The sequence below is a fragment of the Pelmatolapia mariae genome, linkage group LG23, assembly GCF_036321145.2.
Source record: "Pelmatolapia mariae isolate MD_Pm_ZW linkage group LG23, Pm_UMD_F_2, whole genome shotgun sequence".
Lineage (NCBI taxonomy): Eukaryota > Metazoa > Chordata > Actinopteri > Cichliformes > Cichlidae > Pelmatolapia > Pelmatolapia mariae.
In genome coordinates, this window is record NC_086246.1 from 38,989,026 (window position 1) to 39,012,173 (window position 23,148).

Here is a 23,148-nt window from a genome sequence, read left to right on the forward strand (position 1 = left end):
CAATACTGCAAATAGCTCCTCTTTCATGAATTTATATATTATTAAGTCCCCCAAGGGAGACGGAACTGGTGATCAATTTCGCCCAAGGTTCTTTGGTTCCCTGAAGTGAAAACAAAAGCTGATCTATAATTGTCCTTTTCCTTCCTTCCCCTCAACCATCACTGCCTGCCTTTTTGTAAGCCCTGGGGTTGGACGCGCATGTAGGCTGCCAGAGCTAAATGGGACAAGAGGTGTGGAAATGTGTGAATCAGCCTCAGCGGTGAAGGTATTGACAGATATTGGGGTTACACAATGGTGATGAGGATGCTGATGCAGCACCTCAAGGTTTCCAGGTCACACAGCCGGCAAGCAGAAACAAGGACGTGTGGTCTGATCGACTACATCCCGATTATTTTGGCTGCAATGTACTCTGCACATTGCTTTAAAAGCGCCGGTGCCAAAACACAGCAGTCATCAAGATGCAAAATTAGGTCAGTCTGTCAGGGGTAAGATCGCTCAGTCCTCCCTGTCTGTGAGTTGTCAAATGTCATCAGAGGCAATGGTATATACATTATATATATAATAAATTTAGTGTTATGTGTTTAAAAATAAAGAAAAGACAAACATTTTACTATTTAACCTGTATACATTAAGACTGATTTATTATTATTAGATTTATTCAGAACCAAGTGTCTTTATCTCTCAAGCCGGGGTCAATAAAAATGGACTTGATATAATGTCATATTATATCAAGTCGGTCTTGGACTGCGTGCGTGTTGCAGTGTAGGACTCACCAAAGCACTTGCTCTGGTTGGTTGCCCTGTCCATGAAGACCTTAGAGGAGATGACGGTACCGAAGGGCAGAAACATTTGCATGAGTTCATTGTCTCCAAACTCCTGTGGCAGGTGGTAGATGAACAGGTTACAACCCTCTGGACCTGGTTGCAGAGATACAGCGAAAGTTTGATAGAAAAAGAGAGAAACAGCAGTCAGTTTGTCTTTTTCAGACCTACATATCACCCAAAATAAATACAGAATATGTGTAAAGGGCTGTCTCAGACATATGTGGCACTACCCATCATACAAAAATAAATAAATGATTAATTAACATTGGTAGAATTAGACAGTACAGTCTGAAGTGAGCATTCCTGCATGAGCATCCACTCTCATGATTCCTTCATATGTGGCCTTTAGATGTATCTTCACCGTTCCTGCATACACCTGGCACAGGCTCAAATCATAATTAAAATATACATTATGTGTTGCTATTTTATAAAAAAAATTAAATAAAAACGCAACACGAGTTTATTAAAATCATCACATTGCAAGCTGAAAATCTTCAAATAAGCTGTCCCAATTTGCCTGCAACCATATTTTTTACATTTTCATTAATGTTGTTTATATGTGTGTTTCATCCACACTTACTATCACAGCTGGCTATTTTAACAGATATGCTACTACTTATCACTATTACTATATATTACTATAATACTGCTCTACATCAATCCCCATGTTTTATGTCGAGACGAGACCTGTTTACAGTCTCACACAGTCCGCTCTGTTTATCTATTAAACACAATGAAAATGATGTTAGAGTGTTTTTCTTCTCTCGCTGTACAACAAGACTCAAAATGAAGTGTGTACAGTGTAAAAGCAAAGCAAGACTGGTCTCTCGTGCTCATCTCCCTGTTTAGCCATTACAAAGTATGAGGCATGTGAAGTGTAAAAGCAATAATGTTCTCTCACCCTCACCTTCTCTCTGCTGCTGCTGCTGGATGACCTGTGCTGGTTGGGGCAGCGTTTGGCCAATGGGAGTCAGCGTAGTGGCCGGGTAGATCGCTGCGGACGCGAAGCAGTAGAACAAGGAAGGAAGGAGGGAATGTGAGAGGGATGAGTGCAAAATCGGGGATCCCACAGAGAACGGTGTCAAGGATGCTTAAGGTCGATCACACAAGCGTAACACGTAATCAAAGCCTCTCTGATGTTTAGTTCTGAGGTGCTGTCCTACACTATCTGAATACATACCACATCACGCTACTCACCACATAGCCTGCAGTTATTGTCTCATAGCTGCTACTCATTTACAGTGTTTACACGCCAGTGCAAAACCTCAGAATAACAGAATCGTAAACAAAGCCATTCTGTCTCCTACCTGTGTACTGCTGTACACCAGTGAAGGCTTGCTGGAGGGTGTCGGCAGCAGTGGGGCTCTGGGTGGAGTAGGGCGGCAGGCCGTTGGTGTACACGGTCTCCACGGCAGGGTGTCCGTTGGGCTGATGAGGGATGCCGGTGAATCCGTTGACGATAGGCGTGACGATGCTGGGTACAGCGGAGGTGGTGATGTTGGCTGGTGGAGAACTGAGGCCTGCTGGGAAAAAGGTTGGCTGTTGAGCACTTCATCTGGATCTCTGCGCATAATACTACAAGAGTTGTACAGAACTCAGACTTACACTAGCAGGCAGACACGCTTTTTCTCATAAAGTGCCGAGAAAAACAGTTCTCTGTACACACACGCACACACTCACACATTAAACACACAAAACTCGTGACCACGAGCTACACTGTGTCTTCTCTCTAATGCAAGGACACGGGTGCAACGTGAATCTGTCACATATCCGCCGTTTGTCGTGACACATCCTGCAGGATAGCTGGGGAGTCAACCTGTGAAAAATGAGCCTGTCTGTAGTGTTTGTGCGATACCCTGCTGGCTTGTACTGCTCAAGATGATGAAACCACTATGCAACTTCTGAGAAAAAAAAAGAAAAAGGCGAAACAGATCTAGACTAGATAGAAGCAGATTACAGGGGGAGATTTGCTTGAATGAGCAGGTAGCAAATACACAAAGATGTCTCGTACTTTTATACATCATAAAAAAAAGAAGACAAAAGAACAACAGTTGGCAGTTTGACAAATGGGTGGGTCATAACATATATGGCGCACGCCTGAAAGGCAGCTGCAGAAGGGTTCATGAGTGGAATCAAAATTGGATGCTCCGTGTTCTCTGTCATTCAATGCATTTTAAAAAGGACCCTCCTTTAGAAAGTGCTTCCAATTATGGCGGGGACGTCAGAGTGCCCATTCTCAGCAGAATCTCACTTTGTGATGGTCTCTCTAAAAGCGCTTCTCTGTGGCAAAGCATCCAAGCTCATTGAAGTACAGCTCCCCCGAGGACCACCTCTCAATCTCGAAGCCCTTACCCTGATTGGACAGAAAGCCCAGGTTGTCACAGAAACCCTTCAGCATGCCATATTTCCACAATCTGGGATCTCAATAAGGGACCTCTTATGAGTAGATTAGATAGCGTACACAATCACAACCAGCTCACGCAAATTGTACACTGAGATATGTGGCAATGCAAACAAAAAGACGCAGTATCACCAGAGCTGGGGTCTTACTCAAAAGCATTACATCACCCCAAAACTACATTACCAGCTGAAACCTCCTATTGCTGACTCCTATCATCTATGTTGGATTATTTTTTATTGCTCTCTATCAATAATTGCCCCTTTGTCTTCATTCCTCACCTCTCCTACTCTGTTTTATTCTCCATCTTCTCTCCCTGTCTCAGCATTTAAACCACGAGGAAGCTGACAGTGGAGGAGGCAGATGCAGTGACCAGGGGAGTTGCCCCAGTCCAGCGAGAGCTGTTGTGTCTTTTGCACTGGTTTCCTTTTACTTTTTTATTTTTTTTATGAAGCCTCCCCATGATTGCTTGTTTCCTGCAGAGCTGTGATGAATTAGACTGCAGCTTCAGCCCATTCTCCTACCAGGACCCAGGAGAGCGCCGCTCCTATTCTGAGGGCTAGAGACAGCCAGTCTGCTCAGGCCACACGCACTTTACTGTACCACCAGATAATGCACCCTCTCCATCATCAGGCAAATTCATTTTCCAAGCCTTAGCCATAGTGTGGGAGCACACGCCTATGTATTTGCAGCAGTTGTGCAGTGATAGCAGGAGTAGCAGCAGAAGTACTCGGTGGTAGCGCGGACCCCTTATGTGCAATTTCATAAGTTCCGGGGTCAGCAATTACATATGACATCGGTACTGAAGGAGAACACACGAGAGAAGTCGCAGATTGGGGCCACTGAGTCCAGTCTGTTCATCATGTTGGAAATGCCACAGCAAGGAATGAACAGAAGTCTTATAAACACTACATTATCGCACCACAGTCAGTAAAGAGTGAAAAAGGGAAGTATTACTAAGTCTCCTGAACTAGATATTTTCATTTTATCCCTCAGTGGATCTATAGTTCTTACATTGTGAAAAATTGCATTCATAGCTTGTTTACAATGCGCACCCAAGAGTGCTGATATACATGTGGCTGTCAGGATGTGTGGCAACTATCAGGCTGTAATGACATGTTGTTCTTCACTCTGGCATGAGTGAATACAAAGCTGTAGGACAGTAGATTACATATTCCATACATTTTGCTCTGAACTATACATTTTCTGTTCTTTATGACTTTACCAAGGAACACTGCACTGCTAAACAGTATCCATATGTGTTTGTCCAATACATATACTTATGTTGTGGAAGCAAAATCACTCTCATCTTCTTGAAAGCTTCTTCTTAGAGAGAAAAACAGTTGATTTGCTCCTTGCTAAGGAGAAAAAGCCTCCACATGCAACAGAAGTATTTATTATGCTAATTATATATCGAAATCAACAAGGAATGCTATACCCAAACTGGAGAGTGCAGTCATTACCGGCAGAAGGACTGTCTTTTGCCAGAGCAAGTAATAAGTACTCAAAACAGATGCTTTCATCTAACTGATTTAAAATGTGACGCATTTAGAGTCAAAGAGAAAATGTCTGTCTTCTGTGAATAACACTGTGAGGATGGGGGTAGCTTTCAAAGTCCAGTTGTGATCCTAAGAAGAACTCTGACTTTCAATACTGCCCTTTAGATAAGGAATAAATATTTATAAAGCAAATCAAGTGTGACACAAAACAAATGCACTTCCAAATGAATGTGTTTTATTGTTACAGAGTTTAATATAATTTTTCATCTAGTGAATATTTCAAAGCACATAAGTAGTTTTCAGTCAGTACACTAATTATTTGTGAAATCCTCCCCCTTGCTTGTCATCTCCACAGATCATTTAATAAATGGTTTTGAAAATGCAAGTGTATGCTGATGACATAACTCTGATCAGCCGTGCTGCAACAGCTTTTCTGGCTTAAGTAGCAGTGAGCCCAAACAAATAACCAAATAATAGCCAGAGTAAAAAAAATAAATACTAGTAAAATTGCAGTGGACATAGCCACTATGGTTTCTGAACTTCAATTATGAAGTGACAACTTCAACATGTTGGCCATCAAAGACCCACATAGCAAGCAGGTCTGGCCCAGATCTGGTATCAAGCTGGCACTGCTGGCTGACTTCTGGCATGATAAGACGTATGTCATCCAGATATGGGCTAGGCCTGGTGTACATGATACTGTCTATGTGATGGCATGCCATATCTGGCTCAATTATGGTTTGGCTTATGTGGCCCAGGCTCATAGAAAACAGGTCTTCCCTGGATCCGGCATCAAGCTGGCACTTCTGACTGACTGGTGTCATGGCAGGGTGTATGTCAACCAGATGTGGGCCAGGTCTGGCAATGATGGCACTATTTATGTTCCTATCTTCCTATTTTAGTGAGCAGACCCAAATGCCATGTTGCAATACTATACTGCTATGGTAGCCAACGTTTCAAATACAGATTTGACAGGTTCGTGAGTGTAAACTTTATCGAAAACCTAGTGACGGTTTACTCATCTTTCCCTGTGGGTGGCTGTAGCTCAGGTGGTAGAGCAGGTCACCTACTGATAGGAAGGTTAGTGGTTCGAACCCAGTCTCTGCTAGAGTATGAACGTGGTTAGGAAGCACTCAGTTTAGAGAAAGTGTGTGATTGGGTGAATGTGGCATGTTGTAGAGAGCACTTTGAGGAATCCTGGAGAGTAGGAAAGTGCTATATAAGAATCAGTCCATTCACTGTCTGAATAGAGATTTGTCATGTTACTTTTTGCACTATTATGTTCCGCCACTTGTTGTTATTACATGGCTTGATTAACCTCTTAAGACCCGAACTCTTCCATGGCATGCATTTTTAATTTCTCTTTGATATTTGGACATATTGGGACCTGATGAATGTAAAAACAAAGAATTACAAGATGTTTTTTTACCTGATTTTTGTTTCTAAGAAAAATGAGAGCCACATATGAGGATATTCGTTTAAAATTTTGATAGAACAGTGGCAGTATAATGTCCTCGTAAGTGGATATCAGGCCCTTCTAGAGCAAAATTTAGTATTTTGGTCTAGATAACCCAAAATGTGATGTCCACATATGTGGACGTCAGGTCCTAGGAGGTTAAGGTACACATTAGGCTGACATCTGGGCCATCACAGGGCCAGCAGTGTGTCTGCAACTGGCCCATTTGTGGGCCACCTTTGGCAAACCAGATCTGGGCCACCAAAGGGCCATTATTCTTTGCGATATGTGGGCCATGTGTAAGCACATTGTGTGGGCCAGATTGGGGCCATACCATTTTTGCTATGTGGGGACATTTCGACTGAGAGTAACCCTTGACTGTCTATTTTTGTTATTCTAAAAACAATCATCCTTCTTTACTAAATAAGACTTGAAGAATGGCGATTGAAAACATAAATTCAAGAAGAAAATGTGCAATGAGATTATAAACCAAGCGAGAAGCAGAGCAGCTCCTGCATTAAATTTTATACTAACTTTTCTGTTACTGGATTTTAACCTCTGTTGGTCATCGAAAGGAAGGCAAGTTTAAGGAACCTCAACATTAGCTCCACTTTACAGATCCTGGGGCTACTTTAGTTTTTTTATACTGAGTACATATGATACGTGATGAAATTCCAACAGAAGAAAGACTCAAAAGCATGGAACTCCAAAAAAAAAAGAAAAAATTCTTACTCATGGTAGATTTTTAGTACACAGAAAAAACACTGGAGATGAGGCAGCAGTATGGAAATAATGCAACGAAAAGTTTGAAACGCAAGTTATGCAGAAAGAAAAATGCGTGGAACATTATTCACATAAGGAAGAAAGGCAGTATACAGATGAAAGGGAAGGACAAGGTTGGCATGAACTACGGCAGGTCAGGCATTCACAATGGGTGGGTGGGAACATGAGTATAGAAGGTAAAAATATATGAAACAGCACAAGTGATATTTAAAATAAAAACGGCAAATGAGAGCTAAACAAACAAGAAACTGAAAAAAATCCAACAGCAGACTGGGATCTAACACACAATACACCTGAGGAAAAGGATTCCAGCAAAGATTGAACTGCACTTTAATGGTGCCAGCGTCTAGCATCTGTTGGGAACAAATCCCATAGCGTAAAAGTTTAAACACCTAATCAACATCTTCCTCATGGGGAGAAACCAGTGGCCACAGCTTGAGCCACAGTCGGTAAATCGCATATCTACAGTGTCTTGGAGGGTGCTTGACTTACAGTCCTCACTTTGGCATGCTTGATAAAATTCATAAAAATGCAACTACTGAAAGGATCCCCCGACCATATGTTATATGCAATGCTAATCTATTTCCAGACTCATTTGCACTCTCTCCTTCTAGGCTCAGCAGCACCTTCTCGTACAGAATCTTCCTCCAAACTGCTATTCAAATATGAAACAAGTTCCCCAAGTACAGAGCTGGACAGATAACAGAGAGAGACCTCCAAGCCTTTAAGGCAAGCGAAAACACACACTTCTAGACCACACAATTTATTTCCCTGCACACTGCAATGAGCAATGAGGTTGGAAAAAGGATTCCAACCTCTAAATGTATAATCATGTGGTATACAATCTTAATTTACTTTAGTTTATACAAAAAAATATTATAACATATTTTTTCAGCTGATATTAAAATGAAACTATGTGAAACTTGACAAATCATTTATTACTAAATAAATATTAGATAATAAAACAAAAACAAAAACCTTCCACACTACTAAGCCTCCAGTGCTTCCTGCTCTACTTCTGAAGCTCATATGCATTCAATACACTGACCAAAGCAATGTGCCTGGCTTTCAGATGCCTGAGCAGACCAGCTGGGCAGCTTGTGAAGCTCCACTGCCTGCGTGCACCGGAGATCAAATCTGGTCAAGGCAAGAGGAGTGCCTGTGGCCTCTGAACAAACTTGAAGGCAACAGAAAAAGGGCTACCTTTTGCTCACTTCTAATTTTGAGAAATGTCATTATTTTGATGCCAGAGTCATGGTTTAATCTAAAAGGCTGAGAAGAAACATTTGCATTTAAGGAACAATGGCAACTCATCCGTCAGACAAAGTGTCATGGGGCAAAAGTATTGACTTGAACAACAAGCCAGTTTTTTTAATTTATTTATTTTTACTTTTGCCTGCACTGGAAAGACATCTCTACAGCCTTAAAGAAAGCACTTAGAGTAAAAGCATATTTCAGACTAAGAAGGACTGAAAGCTCGAGGTCACACCATCACTTGGGACACACAGGTATTCATCTTTCCAGCTGTTTCCTTTGGCTCTGAACAGACTGTCGCTATCCTTGGATGTGATGTTTTGATCTAAACGTGAAGGATAGTTGATGCTTTGTTCTAAATAAATATCTTAGCTTACCTGTCCTTTGATTGTTTGTGTTAGAATTAGTCCTTGCCGGTGCAAGGAAGCCATAGAGGACAGGTGGCATTAAGAAAGATCATCACGTCAAACAGCTCATTAGTTTCCTGGTGCTTTGTCACCACCGAAGTGTTCCGCATCCATGGTATAGCCATGTTTGAATCCAGCAGGGATGTTGTGGCACATTCGGGCTGGCTCTAAGTGTAACGGGCTTGTCTCTTGCTGTGGAGCATCTGCACTATACTTTGTGTAATATGCACTTGTGCATGCACATCTTCAGTGTAGAGCAGCACCATGCAACAGAACATTAGAGTGACTTTGATTACACACTTCTCACATCCTAACAAAGCATTCTTGACACTGCGTGTTCCTCACCACATATACCCAGCGGGATTCACATCTCTCTCCATTTCTCCTTCCTCTCCTCCCTCACCCTCTTTATCTCCCCCCCCCCCCCCCCCCCCCCCCCCCACCCTCTTAATCCAGCTTTTCCTCTCTCTCCCTTGTTTTGTTTAACTTTTATTTCTTCTGCAGCACTCAGGGAGCGGCACCTGGTGAACATTATTTTCAAAAAGCATCATCATGCATCATTGTAAGGATACATGCTCTAATCAGCTGAACCATCTGGCAAACGGCTTATGCACCATCAAGCTTAAATGCTGTGCATCTGTTGATCAAATGGATGTCTCATTGTTTTCAGGGTAACACCCTTAACCTCTGAGCCTCTTTGTACTTAAGCCTGCTGTCAAACAAGGTTTGGTATGTCGCAGAGGTTATGGAGATCATTTAAATAAAAGACTAGTGTCACATCACACTTTTATCCCAAGATCGGGTAGGGTTTTCATCTATAAAACCATTATTGGAGCTTTATGTTAATGCAGAGCAGTATGTGTCACTCAGAAAGGCAGTAGTGTGGCTATCAATAGGTAATAGCTCTCATTTCACAAGGAAAGGGGACATTAACCTTTCTACCTTTTATGCTTTTGTACACAACTGCCAAATGTCAGAATTTAATTAAGCTGATGAGACGTCTTAATGCATAAATTAAACCTCTGTTGAAGCAGAGAAGCACTGTGCTCCCAGACCCCAAAAAACAGATTCTGATATTACAATGAATAATTCCACTGACTCGTGGCAGACATCCTACAGTCTCTCAGTAGTGTCAGAGTCTCTTGGCCTACTTATACAGACAGCCTTGCCAGTAATGTTATGTATTCAATGAACTCTAAATAAGTCATAGCCACAAGTGTGAAAAGGGAGAGAGAAAATAGCTGTGTATACCAAAGCAGCACATTAGTCTACCACTGCTGCAACTGCTGGCAACCACACTCATAATAACCAATGAAGAAAGGGGAAATAAGATATTTTATATTAATGATAGTCCTTGGAACTTCACGAAATTGATGATTTCTCTCAGGGATTAAAAATGTATTACATGCAATAATAAAAGTTAATCAGTGAATGGAAGCTTGCATAGAGGCATGGTCAAAATTACATAAATAGCACTACTTCATACACATCAGGATCACGGGCTTAAAGACACTTCTGATTCTCCTCTTACGCCCCATGACCACAAATATCTTGCTCTCTACTGTTTTCCCAAGAACTGATAACTATCTATAACACTGAATTACAGACAAAAGCAAAATCAGCATTACTTCCTTTAGAGTTAGACACTGATTTTCATGATGAGAGACTACAGTGCAGAAGAGAAGAGACTGGACAAAACCCTCACACACACAGACACACACACAATGTGTTTTCATATCTTTGTGGGGACATTTAATTGACATAATGCATTCCCTAGCCGCTTACCCTAACCATCAAAAATGAATGCCTAATCCTTACCCTCAGCCTAAACCTAACTGTAACCCAATTGTAACCCTGACACTAAAACCACATTTTGAGTCTGAAAAATGTCTTCAAACTCATGGGAAGGGCTGTTGGTCCCCACAAGCATCGTAAACTTCCAATTTTTGGTCCCCACAAAGCTACGTAAACATAGACAGACACGCACACACAGAGATAGGGGAAGATAGAAGGGCAGGGAGGCAGGGAGAGATGTTCCTAGCCTTTCAGTTGCACTGTCTTTCATCAGCACTATTGTGTTGCCAAATACAGGTATGCATGCTGAACACAAAGATGTGAATTCGAGCACTGTCAGAGGTATACGCATCAAAATATGAGTTTCTCAGCAACGCTTAGCTCCACATTTAATCACTGTCTCGGATTGATTACGGCCACCCCAAAAGTGCACACACTGCACTGAAAACATCACTGTGCATTTTTGACAAATGGGTCTCCTCTCTGGATATATTTGCTGAAGGTGAAAATTATACGTTACACATACGGCATGTGTGCCCACTGCCATGTTCCATTCTTTCACTTTTTGTAAATGTATATAAATTGATTTTAAAGGGTAAATTTAATGGTTAAGAAGAGTCCCTAGCATTTCATTTTCTCACTTATTAATCCAACTGACTGTTGGTTGTGTTAAGCTGGACGACAGAAAAATTGTAAATTAAAAAAAATACCAACTTTTTTTTCCCCCCAACGTAAACTGCAGTTCAGCAGGAATTTGATAAAGCACAGCAATTTCTGCAGAAACGGGATTCTTATGATGCCTATAAAGAAAAACCTAAACTAGGCCTTGTTGTGCTGATGATGCTCACACTGACTGGTTTAAAGTTACCAAAGACATCACCTTAAAAACTCAATACTGCAGTGTTGGCAAAGTAGATGAGGGGAGCACAACAAAGACTTTGCTACTGTATTATTTATTTTGGCTCATGCTTTTGTTGAGTGGAGAATCTTGAAGTTCTCTCTGTCTCAAGAAAAATGAAACACTGCTGAATAAGCAAATGTTAAGCAGTAGGTAGGTGTTTCAAAGTCCTTCCCTTTCCTCTGTAAAGGATCAGCATAGGAGGTGTTTGTTATGGAAAACAAAACCAAGTGCATGCAGATCATGCACAAGTGCTTCAAAGCACAAGGTCAAAATACTACGGGGAAATTAGCGGCTTATCTGTAAAGTTACTTATTGATATTCCTTCTTCTGCTGCTACTACACTAACCCCAAATATTGTTAGCATTCACAAACAACATAAACATGCAAATCCCACTTTTTTATTCATTTTTTCTCTCTCCAGAGGAATCATTTTGGATCACCAGGAATGAGGCACGCTTTCGTTTGGCTTGTGCACATAAAGGCTAACATGTAAATGCACATACAGGCATTAATTTCCATTCACTGGCCTGGTACAAAGAAACGAACATAAGCAAGAGGAAAGGGAATGAAACTGTGTGCTCACCCAGGGTTTGATGAAACTCACCCGACACCGGGGTCATGGGGGTGGGCGGGAGGCTGTTGATGTTGAGCGCCCCCATCTGGTGGATCTGTGTGGCGGGGAAAGCCACACTAGGCGTGAGGTAACCTCCGTGGCTTGCTGCCATGATGGCTGCCTGCTGCTGCATGAGCTAAAGAAGAGGGACACGGAGAGATGGGTGGAGGAAAGGATGGTTGGATGGGGTGTGTGAGACAGGAGGGAGCAGCAGGTAGAAGGGATGTAAGAAAGGTCAGGGGAGGACAGATGGTAATGAAAAATATAGTAAGTTGCAAAGTAGTCAAAAAATGATGGGAGAAGGAGAGCAAGAGAGAAACATAGCACGGGTAGAACAGAGGGGAGGGATGTATGTTGAGGTTGATGGATGGATAGTGCATGAAAAGTACAGAGAAAGTAGAGCGGAATAAAAGAAAGAGAAGAAAAAAGAAGCCTGTCAACCTATGTTTAGTGAATCTGTCTCTCCTCCCAGCTGGAAGCCTGTCACCAGCTGCAGAAACGATTTAATAGCTGTCTGTTGGGCTCACACAAATCAAGGCATTGACATGTGCACATTATCTCTGTACTCAGGGAACAGGCAAAGTTTGCAGAGTTGCAATGCTTTTTTCCCCCCTTACAATTGTCAAACTTCACAATACTGTTTGCTGTAGCTATAGAAATGCCACAGACGTCCCCTCCCCCTCCTCCTCGGACTCATTCCTAATTTCTGTGATGTATTTGTGATGATGTATCCTGACATTCATCCATATTTTAAGTTTCTCTTGTTTTTTAATTCAGGCAGAAACCAGTAACAAAAGAAAAGGCAGAATATATTTGGGATTGGCATTTCAGTAAATGACCAAAGTCTTTGCCACTGAAAAGTTATTCATTGCCAAAAATGTTGTTTGACTCTGTTTTCAGACTGTGACTCATCAAACGAATGTTTTAATGTGAGCTTAGCGAGCAACTCGGGTTTCAGACTATGTTAGTAATATACAGTTAGTTGGTTAATAGCAGTCAATTTTCACCCACTGGCCGATCCCACAAAGAGATCAAATCGATAGTCTTTCATTCGCTCTGCATTTCTGCTTAGCATGAAGTAAGAAGTGAGCGCTGAAGCTATTTTCCATCAAACGCAGAGTGCTTATTCATGTGCACAGGAAATGCTCACATGCACTGCTGCCTTGAAGTGCACCCACACATATACTCACCTGTTCACACAACATGCATGACAGAGAATATTCGAGCTTCTGCGTTTAACTTAAACTCTTCCTGTGCAAACCCCAAGCTGAATACTGAAATCAGAAGAAAATCCATCTTGGTACATTCATGTGTACAGTTTGTGAACCTGTGGGTTTATCTGGGGATTCAACAATCTTTTGCAGGCTGTGAAGCTTCCCATCAGACATGCAGAACTGTGCGGTATAGGAATACAAACGCAGCTGGACCAGCTTCTTGCCCTCGCCTCTGCATCTGTTTAATACTGCATAGCTTGTATCTCTTTGGAGAGCCACCGATGGCCATGGCCTGAGACTCGTATGAGCAGAAATCAAACTCCTCCACCACTGGGACTAATGCTAATGATGACATTGTGAGACAGCGAAGGTATAGAATGTCACTCTGCTTGTATTTGCATGTGGACTCTGCAACGGAAAAGCCAATTATTTTCCCTTAGTGCCCCTGTCAGGTAACCTGAAAGCAGCTGTCCTGCTGTAGAATGCCCAGTGCTGGCATCTCATCCATTAACCACATGCCTTGCCATTGCTATCTATTAACGCCTTTTGTCATTTGCATAATTTTATCAGCATGACAAATGGGGATCATCCATTTCTTTCCAAATAAGATGAATTGAGGCTTTAAGAGGATGTAGCTGAAAGAGCCTGAAATGGAACAAGAAACTAAACAAAAGCAATGGCATAGAAACAAATAGGTCCAGAGGTTCTAGGGCTCACTTGCTTTGGCAATTTTGTGATTGCCCTCCTATTAGGACGTGAACAGGGTTGGACATCAGGAGGAAGAGTCTTACTGAAACACCACCTATTGTTTTTTTAATTTATTTATTTATTTAGTCTTGGGGTACCAGGGACTTTGGGATGACTCTAATAAGCTTGAACCCGTTGTCAGCACTGTGACCTTGTACAACCTGCAGGCCCGGATGGTGTAATAACGCAGTGGAAGTAAATATTGGCATGCCCAGAATACTATCTTCTCTCCCAAGGCATGTTTTAGATAATGCAATCCTTCATGCCAGCCGTCAGATTGTCATGGATAGCAGCTCTCAAATTAATTGATGCTTCAGCAAATCAATTCATACCAGCAAATTGGAAACTGAAGCATGTAGTTATGTTGGAATGCAGTGGTTATTACACACTGTCTTTAATAATAAATAAAATAAAGACCAGAGTGGTTATGTTGACTGAGATTTTCAAAGTCATTCCATTTTATGTTTCATATGTATACGCTTTCCCCCCTTCCTTTTTTGCAAAATTTCAAAGGCATTATATTCAAAAGCCATTCCTCTTCCTTTATTTATGCACTACCCACCAGATAGCAAATGTCTCTGGCAAAGAATGAGCACAACTGAGTCTTCATCATCACAGACTCAACCTTTTCTTCCATTTTTCTTTTCCTCTCAGAAGAGGAAAGAAACAGGCGGACAGAAACAACGGGGACAAAAGAGAAACGTGCGAGATGAAAGGGAGCAAAGAAAGTTGCCCAGGCTCCAGCAACATTCATTTAGCGTCAGACATCTGCTTTTTTATTGCAACCTGATGGCATTACTCTCCCCTGGTGCTAGCAGGCAATCACCTCTTTATCACATGGCAATTATCTCTGTAGCGCTGCTCTGTGACTCGCTGACTCTCAGCACTGTCACATGTGACCCCTTATAGCCCAACCAGCCAGTGACGGAGCGAGAGGGGAGGAGAGAGAGGGGGTGAAATAGGTTGGAAAAAAAAAATAAGTGAGCGAGAGAGACAGTGGGTCAATGAGGATAACTAAAAGACTGAAGGATAAAACTCAAGGGCCTCATTTGTTACCGCCATGCTCGAAGGCTGTATTTTCACAGAAAGATTATAATAGGTTCTTTCATCTCTGATGCACTTTGCTGTACCGTGCATGTGTGTGTGTCTAGACGCATGCAGGAGCTGTCCAAAGCCTGTCCTCACAAGTATAACACAGTGAAATCAGGCCACACACATGCTGGTGTATACGTGCGGGGGCAGTTTATAGTACAGCCAAATGATGCAGTAATCTGTTACCATCATTTCTCATGTGTGCTGGGTTTTTTTTGGAATGCGAGTCCCTCCAACAGGGGGAGATGTTTCCTAATGTGAGTTTATAGCCATCATTCTCCCTCTGATCCACCCACACACTGTCACTATTAGCACCAAGTTAAACCATTTGCTTTCCTCTAGTTTAGCTATCTCACGCTCTGTCTAATGCATCTTTGAGGGAGGCAAGGCGGCCAAAGTGCTGGAGGAAACTTCTCACTTTAACTCAAACACAGAGTAACCAGGGAAAGCTGAAACGGCTAGCCTCACAAAGAGATGCCACTTAAGATGATGAGAGAAGAAAAGTGACTTTTGTCAAATCTTGCTGTGTACCAATGTGATGTTTGTGTCATGAAGGGAAAATACAAAAAGCAATAAAAGCTGGTTTTACCACTCGCATTCAGCGTTTCACGGGAGAACTATTATAACTCATCACTAACGCTGGACTGAAACATGGAATCTCACTCTCTTGTTTTCCTTTGCCTTGTGTTTTATAAAATCACCTTTTGCAAATAGGATGTCTCCTGTCAGAGCACACCGGTGTCTGTGTCGATCGTGAAAATGGCACATTTCTCATTTTTGGCATATGTTGTCAGTGTTGTACCCCCTCCAATTTGTGTTCAGAGCCCCCTCCTCCTCCTGGTTTGACTAAAATCCAATTTACTGGCTGTCAGCTCAACTCTATAATCCTATCCACTGCTGTAGTGGAGAGGTAGCTCTTTGAATTTACCATTTACTGTATTCGCTGGTTATGACTATATATACGAGCTCTCCCAATGTCTGTATTCCATACCGTGCCACCTCTTCTTCTCTTGGCTAGTGTATATGGAGAGTAGGAAAACGCATAGTGTGTCTTTAGAGATAAACTCTTTTTTTTCTGTCACTGCAGCTTTTTGGTCTTTGGGGAATATATGTAGTTTATCTTGCAGCAAAGAAACATTCATCGTATCGTTTCAGCACCCTCCTTGTGGCTACAGGCGAAGCAAGGCTGCACGCCGCGTGCATTTAGTCAGCACCAGTGATCCAACTGTACTCATAACTGCTGCACACCTGCATGCAAGATAACTAATATTCCTCTTTATTCCACATTATTTCTTACCTAACAGACCCTACCAGTATTTAGATTTATTTAGTAAGGAAGATATGAAAATAAGCGCCTTGCTGATAATCCATTGCTGTCTGTTACACACTCATTACTTTATCAAAAGCTGGAATGAGTTTATCTCCAAGGTTGGCCTGCCTCAGCGTTTCTAAATCAACTTTCTTTATTTTGGCAAAGTGATTATATGCAGTTACATAGCATACATAATACAAAGGAGAATTTCACCTTCACTAACATCTTTCATGCTGTGTAATCTTTCTGTCAAGAAACCATATATGTGCAATTTCTCCTTTAGATTTAATGGTAATTGATTCTCCCTAATGCCAAAGTATCCCCCGTGCCCTTGTTACGTTCACTCCGAACTCAATTTCCTCGCATCATCCTGCTGTTTGTCGTATTATATGTGTATATGAGGGGGGTGGGGAGGGGAGTGAGAAAGAGCATTTACTGCGCACTGTGCGTGAGTGTGTATACTCTTGTGTGTGCCTGTATGAGTCGACACGGGTCTGTGCCACAGTAAATAAGAGTCATGGCCAACCTGAGCGGGGCACAATGGTCTCCCTGCAGACCGCTACTGCCTCCACCACCCCTTAAACATTTGCATTTCTCCACATTTTCTGGGAAAGGGCTGCATTTCATGAATGGTAATGAAGGTGGGAGTTTTACTGGAGAGAGCACAAGAGATGGCCTTGCAATTACTCGGGGATGGTCAATTTGCACATTTCACAGTGGGTCCCATGGCTGTGATATGAAAATGAGGGAAATGGATAAGCCCCCAAGACCCGGCTAACATCAACAATTAATCCTAGCATTTAGAAATTGGAAAAAATATTTAACTTTAACAACCAAGTAAGTACAGGAGAAGATGACTTTGCACTGCTCCTTCTTTGTAAATTATATTTTCCACAGATGATCACGTGCATTTAGGCGACTAAAGCCCAGGTATTCATCACAGAGTCGGACGGAAAGCATTTCATCCAACCCAATTCAATTGATTTTAGTTTTCTTCAAGTAGTTAGTGTGTCTGTGTGTGCATGCGGTGGCATATGCACTGAGGGGGTGCATGTGTGTGCTCTGCCTCAGCAGGGAAGAAGAACGTTTGTGTGCAGATAAGTTGCCCATGGAATATTCTGAGTCAACTGTGGCCCCTGAAGCATCTCATGGGCCCAGAGGGAGGGACAGTGGGAGGGAGAGGGGAAGGGTAGAGAAGCAGTGTGATAGTGGGTAGAGGGGGCGATTGGTGAGAGGGGCTGCACAGGCTGTCTGAACTCATCAAAGAGCCGAGGGTCTGCTGTGTGCGTGTATGGTGCCATGCCCTGGGGGGGTGGGTGGGCGGTGGTAGGAGGGCAGAGTGAAGCTGATGAAGGGGTTGGAGGGTACAAGCTAACCAAATGTGTGCGCGTCTACGTGCTGAGAGTGCTGAAATCCAGGCACTAATGGAATGGCAGTACTGTTTAAGAGGAGAACAGCTGAAAGTGGTGTTGATGGCAGTGATGATAGTTTGCCAGGCAAATTTTCACCTACAACAATATCCGCTAAGTAAGGAAAAACAGTCTGCGTGCAGTGAATTCGCTCAAAGACGTTTCACTGCAACAGCAGAATCCTCATTTAATTCTTTGCCTGTGTGACTGATGTAAATTCTAACACTTTGGTCAGTCATCATCCCAACATGGATGTTTCCGGCATGTTTCCCTTTTTTAGAACTTTGATTTCAGAATTTTTGTAGATTTATACTGGAAAAAATGGCTCCAAGCCACATTAAAATTACACTATTTTGTTATTCTGCCTTCATACCTAAAATCTAATTGTTTTAAATGAAATGAGTTATGATAATGGCACAGGGGTATAAATTCTCCAGATGTTGGCTCCAAATATAATATCTACCATCTGCAGCTTTCATTGGCTGTTGGAACAAATTCTTGAATTAAACAAGCTTTCACATATCTTCTGGCCACTTGGGGGCAGTGTAAACAACTGCCCCCAATACAGAAGATACTGCGAGCGCAGCACTTATATATATTGCCTTTCAGGTTAATAAGTCAAAAATTAATTAGCTTTATGTCTACTTGATAAAGAGTTAATGTCACTTTGTATTAATCAAAAGCAGGATTTATGCTGAGCGTTTCCAGCCACCGATGAATGAGGACCAATCGTAGTCACTCTGGTCTGCTGTTTACCACATTTCTGTCTTTTCAGCTGATAAAAGTGCCACTATGTACAAGTTAAAAGCAAGTTAATTGCTAGGTTTTATCCAATGCCTGCTGTGGCTAAAAATGATAAAATAAGAGTTTTAAAGCAAAACAGTTCCACCATGAGGAGAACGACATAGTTCGGTGGTAATTCTCTGTAGGTTCATCATGCTGAGCAATATCACTCACACACCATTGTCATTTGGTTTATTCACAATGCAATTTGAGGATCTGCAGGCTAGCCATCTAACTTAAACCCTGGTCACACAGAACAGGGCTTAACTTTGCTCGCTGGACATCACATTGTGGTTGTTGATTAGTCGCTAGCAACTCCAGCTGCTTAGGTAACCCTGTAATATGTTTACCACCTCGTCAGATGTTGAAATACGTCGTGGCTTGTTTTTGTTGATAGTCGCTTCAACTGCCTCGATATTGAGAAAAATTTAAGTTGGAGCCACTTGGACTCGCTGAATGCTACTGACTTTCTACGATTTCCAGTCGCCACATCACTTATTCCTTGCCTACAGATTCTGCATATTCAAATGCAAATACATGCTTATGGTGATTAATGATAGTACATAAAGTATTTTTAATATTTTTCTTCCAGTGTTAGGTACAGTATATCAAATCCTTTAAAATGTCATTGATTGAGAGTGAAGATGTAAAACATTGCCAGAATATGAAACTCACTGCTACTAAAATTTTAAGTATGTGTACTACAAAGTAATAAGATCGATTATCCATGCATAAAATTAAATATAATCTTATTGTTTCTCCCTTTAAAGTCTACTGCCTTTTCCAACTCACCGCATGTGCGTAAGAGCTGTAGGTGCTGAAGGGAAGGGCGATGGCTGGGTTAAAGATGCCAAACTGCCCAACCATCTGCTGCATACGTCTGATGGTGCGCTCCTTGTCTGTGTCGGCAAATTTGACCACCAAGCTAGAGGAAGCACCCTGAGTGAGTAAGAAGGAAAGAAAAAAAAGGGAAGAAATCAGATGAGGGAACAAACAGCCACTTAACTGCATGTAGCCCTCACACTTACACTCAGCAAATGAATGTGGTACATACATATACGCAAAAGGCCTTGAGAAAATTTGCATTTATGATCAACTACACATTTAGAGACAGCTGTGAACCAACACTTAAAAAAAAACTGCATTAGGAACGTTAGTGGTTATTATTTCAAATTTCTTAGTCTGCCATGTTCATTTGCAACAACAACTGCTGTTAACATCGATACCTAGTGAGCATCTCTAATTGTGTGTCAGAGATTTGCTTTTCATTACTGCAGAAAATTGTAGCTGGCATACATAAACATGAAACGGACAGCTGCGTTAAGAATAAAAATATTCTATTTATTGAGTGAAAAGCTCAGATATGCAGACAGGATCAGCCCGCTTTCTTTCAGTCAGAGAGAGACATACACAAAGTCACTCAGGGCAAAGCCGACTCACTGTTTATATCATAAATAGTTTATATCCCTCACGCCCTTCCAGGCTTTTCCCTATCCAGTACAGTACATATATGTAACATCAGAGCTACTTTGTTAAGGTTAAAAGATCTGCAATGCACAGCGGTTCCTACTGGCCTGGGTAGAAGTGCTCTTCAAAGAAAATTCTTCTTTTCAGGGCGATTTCTCTCCTTCTGCCCAGCTTCCGTTTGAGTCTCCTCCTCGTCTCTGTGTCTTTGGCAATTCATCCCTATATCAAAACTATTACCCCTTTTTGCAGCCCAATAATGAAACCAGCAGGTGTGTCTGCCACACACCCTTCATTAAAGAATCTTCAAATGATTTAGCGCTACAGTTGACCTTTTGTGTGCTCCGCCTCTCCTCCCCTCTGCGCCCCCAAACAGGCCAATCGATCCACATAAAAGGCCGAAATATTACTCTGATCTGACAATGTAGAAAGGTTGTGTGTCAGTCACGATAAGAGGCTCCCTGAAATTGATGCAAGATTGTCAATAGCAGTGGTGACTGGTAAAGCGCCTGGACTGGGGTTATAGTTTTCAAACTTCTAAAGGCGGTAATGTTTTGGATCTGAGTCAAATATCGAAGAAGCTGTGTTGGACAACAGGTGCATAGTTACAAATGGCATCTGCATTAACAGGTTATTATTGCATAATTAATTTGACTTTATTATGCTCTTTTCTGTGTGTTTTCCCTTACTGAGGTATCGCTCTAATAAAGATATCTACAGACAGCAAAAAACGGTAAAAGACAGGCATTGGACCTTTTCGACTGTAGCATATGGATTTTATGTTCTTCCTTTCCCTTTCTCCCCACATTTCTCAATATTCCCACAAGCCCTCTCCTCCAGGCTAACTCACTGGTTGAATTACAGGCTTGCAGTACTATATGTCAATGGTCAGTTGGTTAGTCGGCTGTGCGACCAAAAGACTGACTGTATAGCTAGTTGAGTGACTGACTGACTGACTGACTGCCAGGCTAGTTGGCTAACAGACGAATTGAGCACTTACTAGCTCCGCCTAATGAGAAATTAGCTTGTGCAGTGCTAACGCCATTCTATCAGATGGGAATAAGACGCCTTGCATTCATTCTTACTCATGTACGATTCTATAACAAATACAGAAACAAGAGATAGAAAAACACAATAAAAAAATTCTTTATGCTTCTCAATCTTTTAAGCAAAACCTCATATATTAACACTAAGCTGAGACACTTCAAGGTTGACAGTGACACAATTGCAAGTTTAGCGTTTGTTGTTGTCGAGCATTTTACTATCTGTACGATTAACCTTGCTATGAGGTTTAACTTTGGGAGTGTGCAGCAGAATACAGACAAGATGCTCTAGTATATATTGAATATTTTACCTCACTTTCACAGTTAAAGAAGCTATTTAAGGTCGGCACTCTTTGGTAATGAGAACTATGAGTTTTTCCTCTGGTTAAGGAGATTAAGTTGGAACTTTGCAGTCAGCCCTTTGCCATCTAGAACTAAAGTGTGCCTTCTTGAGAAACAAAGTTTATTGGCCTGTCTTATTATACAAGAGCCTTGTGCCATTTGCTTTCATACGCTTGCATGTATGTCCCACTCGCTGCAAAGCTTTTTTTCAAGGTCTCTACACTGAGACTGCCCTCCCACTGTTTCTCCTAAGGACACGTAAATTTTATGGCTTGTCGGCTAAGCGTCCATTGCCACATTTGTTTATCTCAGAGGTTTTCCCATTTAGGCCTGTCAGGATATCAGTGAGCAGAATCTCCATTGCTATAAAGAGAAGAGGATGAAGTGTGAAGTGAAAGTCTCATTAAATTTTTAAGCTGCCAAGTGTGAGCAGAATCCCCCTGCCGGGTGTCTCCCAGCTGCCTAGAGAGCCACTGAAGAAGCGGGAGTTAAACAGGAAGGATAAAAAGGTACTACAGAGACTTAGAACCAAAAGGAAAGTCTGCCTCTTTATGGCTTCTTCTCATTGCCAAGGATGGTTGTGTTGGTGTCTGCTCAAGCTGCACAAGCTGCAAACCCTCATGTGAATAAAGGAGATAAAGCCTCATACCTAGTGATATATATTTCAGATTCTTTTAACTTTAATGCCTGCTTGCATTTGATAACTTAGAAGGAAGTTTGGTTCTCTGTCCAGTACTGGGAGATACAGTCGGTGTCTTGGTTTCAAGTGTCTCACAGTGAAGACCTTAATGGTGTTCCTGTCTTTTGGGGTCAGTCATGCTGTAACTTTATTCACACAACTATTAAGAAATACTTTAACAATTTTACAACACTCTAAATCAACATAATACAGTCGGAATGTTTTTCGCATTTATTTTAAGAAGCTCTGCGATGGTCCAGCAACCTGTCCACAACAGGATGTCAGGAGTTTGAAGGTAACAGCTTCTGTTTATATGTTTTTATTTAACTGCAAACTGTGAGCTGAAAAAAATCAGATGGTGATAGTTTCACTCTCTCTGAGTCACTCTTTTACTTTCACTCTCATCATGTTTGGTCAGCAGGAAGCTCGAAGGATGTTGGTTTGGTGTAAGTTCTAATTATACTTGCAGTAACATAACTTGTTGTTGTCAACGCAGCAACATGTTATGTTAAATGTGATTGCATTTCAGCTGTCTCCTGTAAGCTCCACACCCTCATGAGGAGGAAAGGAGAAACTACTGTGACTGTAAATGACAGCAGATTTCAGCAGACTAATGACTCTCGCGCTGATCTGAAATTAGACAGGTGCACATAAGTTAGATTTTTCATACCAACAATTCAGAAAATTTATATTCTTTGATGCATTTAATTATTTAATTCAAGTTAGGAATCTGCTGATGTTTCCTTATATGTAAAGTATAATTTAAAATTTCTTTCTCACAGTGAGGAAAATACACTAAACCTAAACACTGGCATCCCTTTGGTACTTGGTATGAACATATTTTCACAGCCAAGATATCTCAGGATCAGAACATCCTTAGCCTCCTGTCCAGTGTTTCCAAATGCGTTGACAGGTTTCAGCTCGCTAGAAACCTTAATTCAGTGTGATGGAAAGATGGATTATAAAAGAAAAGTGTATTAATGACGCAAAACACTTTATTACTAGGAGTAAGTTCTTCAGACTGTAAAAAGAAGAGTCTACGGAGAGCTTTAAATCTCTTTAATGCGTGTGCCAAAATCTGTCAAATTGCTAAATTTGTTACTCAGTTACTCGCAGCAGTTCATTCAGTCATTC

At 41.6% G+C, this 23,148-nt stretch overlaps 1 protein-coding gene across 16 annotated transcripts in view; it reads right to left on the bottom strand.

Annotated features, from left to right (window-relative positions):
* The window catches only part of celf5a (cugbp, Elav-like family member 5a), a 174,313-nt gene that overhangs the window by 3,717 nt on the left and 147,448 nt on the right, over positions 1-23,148 (bottom strand). For 3 of the 16 annotated variants that reach the window (XM_063465775.1, XM_063465774.1, XM_063465771.1), the window contains exons 6-10: positions 19,279-19,425; positions 11,921-12,065; positions 2,132-2,344; positions 1,732-1,818; positions 774-917 (exon numbers count right to left, since the gene is read on the bottom strand). In XM_063465775.1, the coding sequence (XP_063321845.1) occupies positions 774-917; positions 1,732-1,818; positions 2,132-2,344; positions 11,921-12,065; positions 19,279-19,425 (736 nt within the window). Of the gene's footprint in view, positions 1-773; positions 918-1,725; positions 1,819-2,131; positions 2,348-11,899; positions 12,066-19,278; positions 19,426-23,148 lie in introns of all 16 variants that reach the window. The other 13 variants (XM_063465772.1, XM_063465770.1, XM_063465769.1 and 10 more) reach the window with 6 other exon arrangements.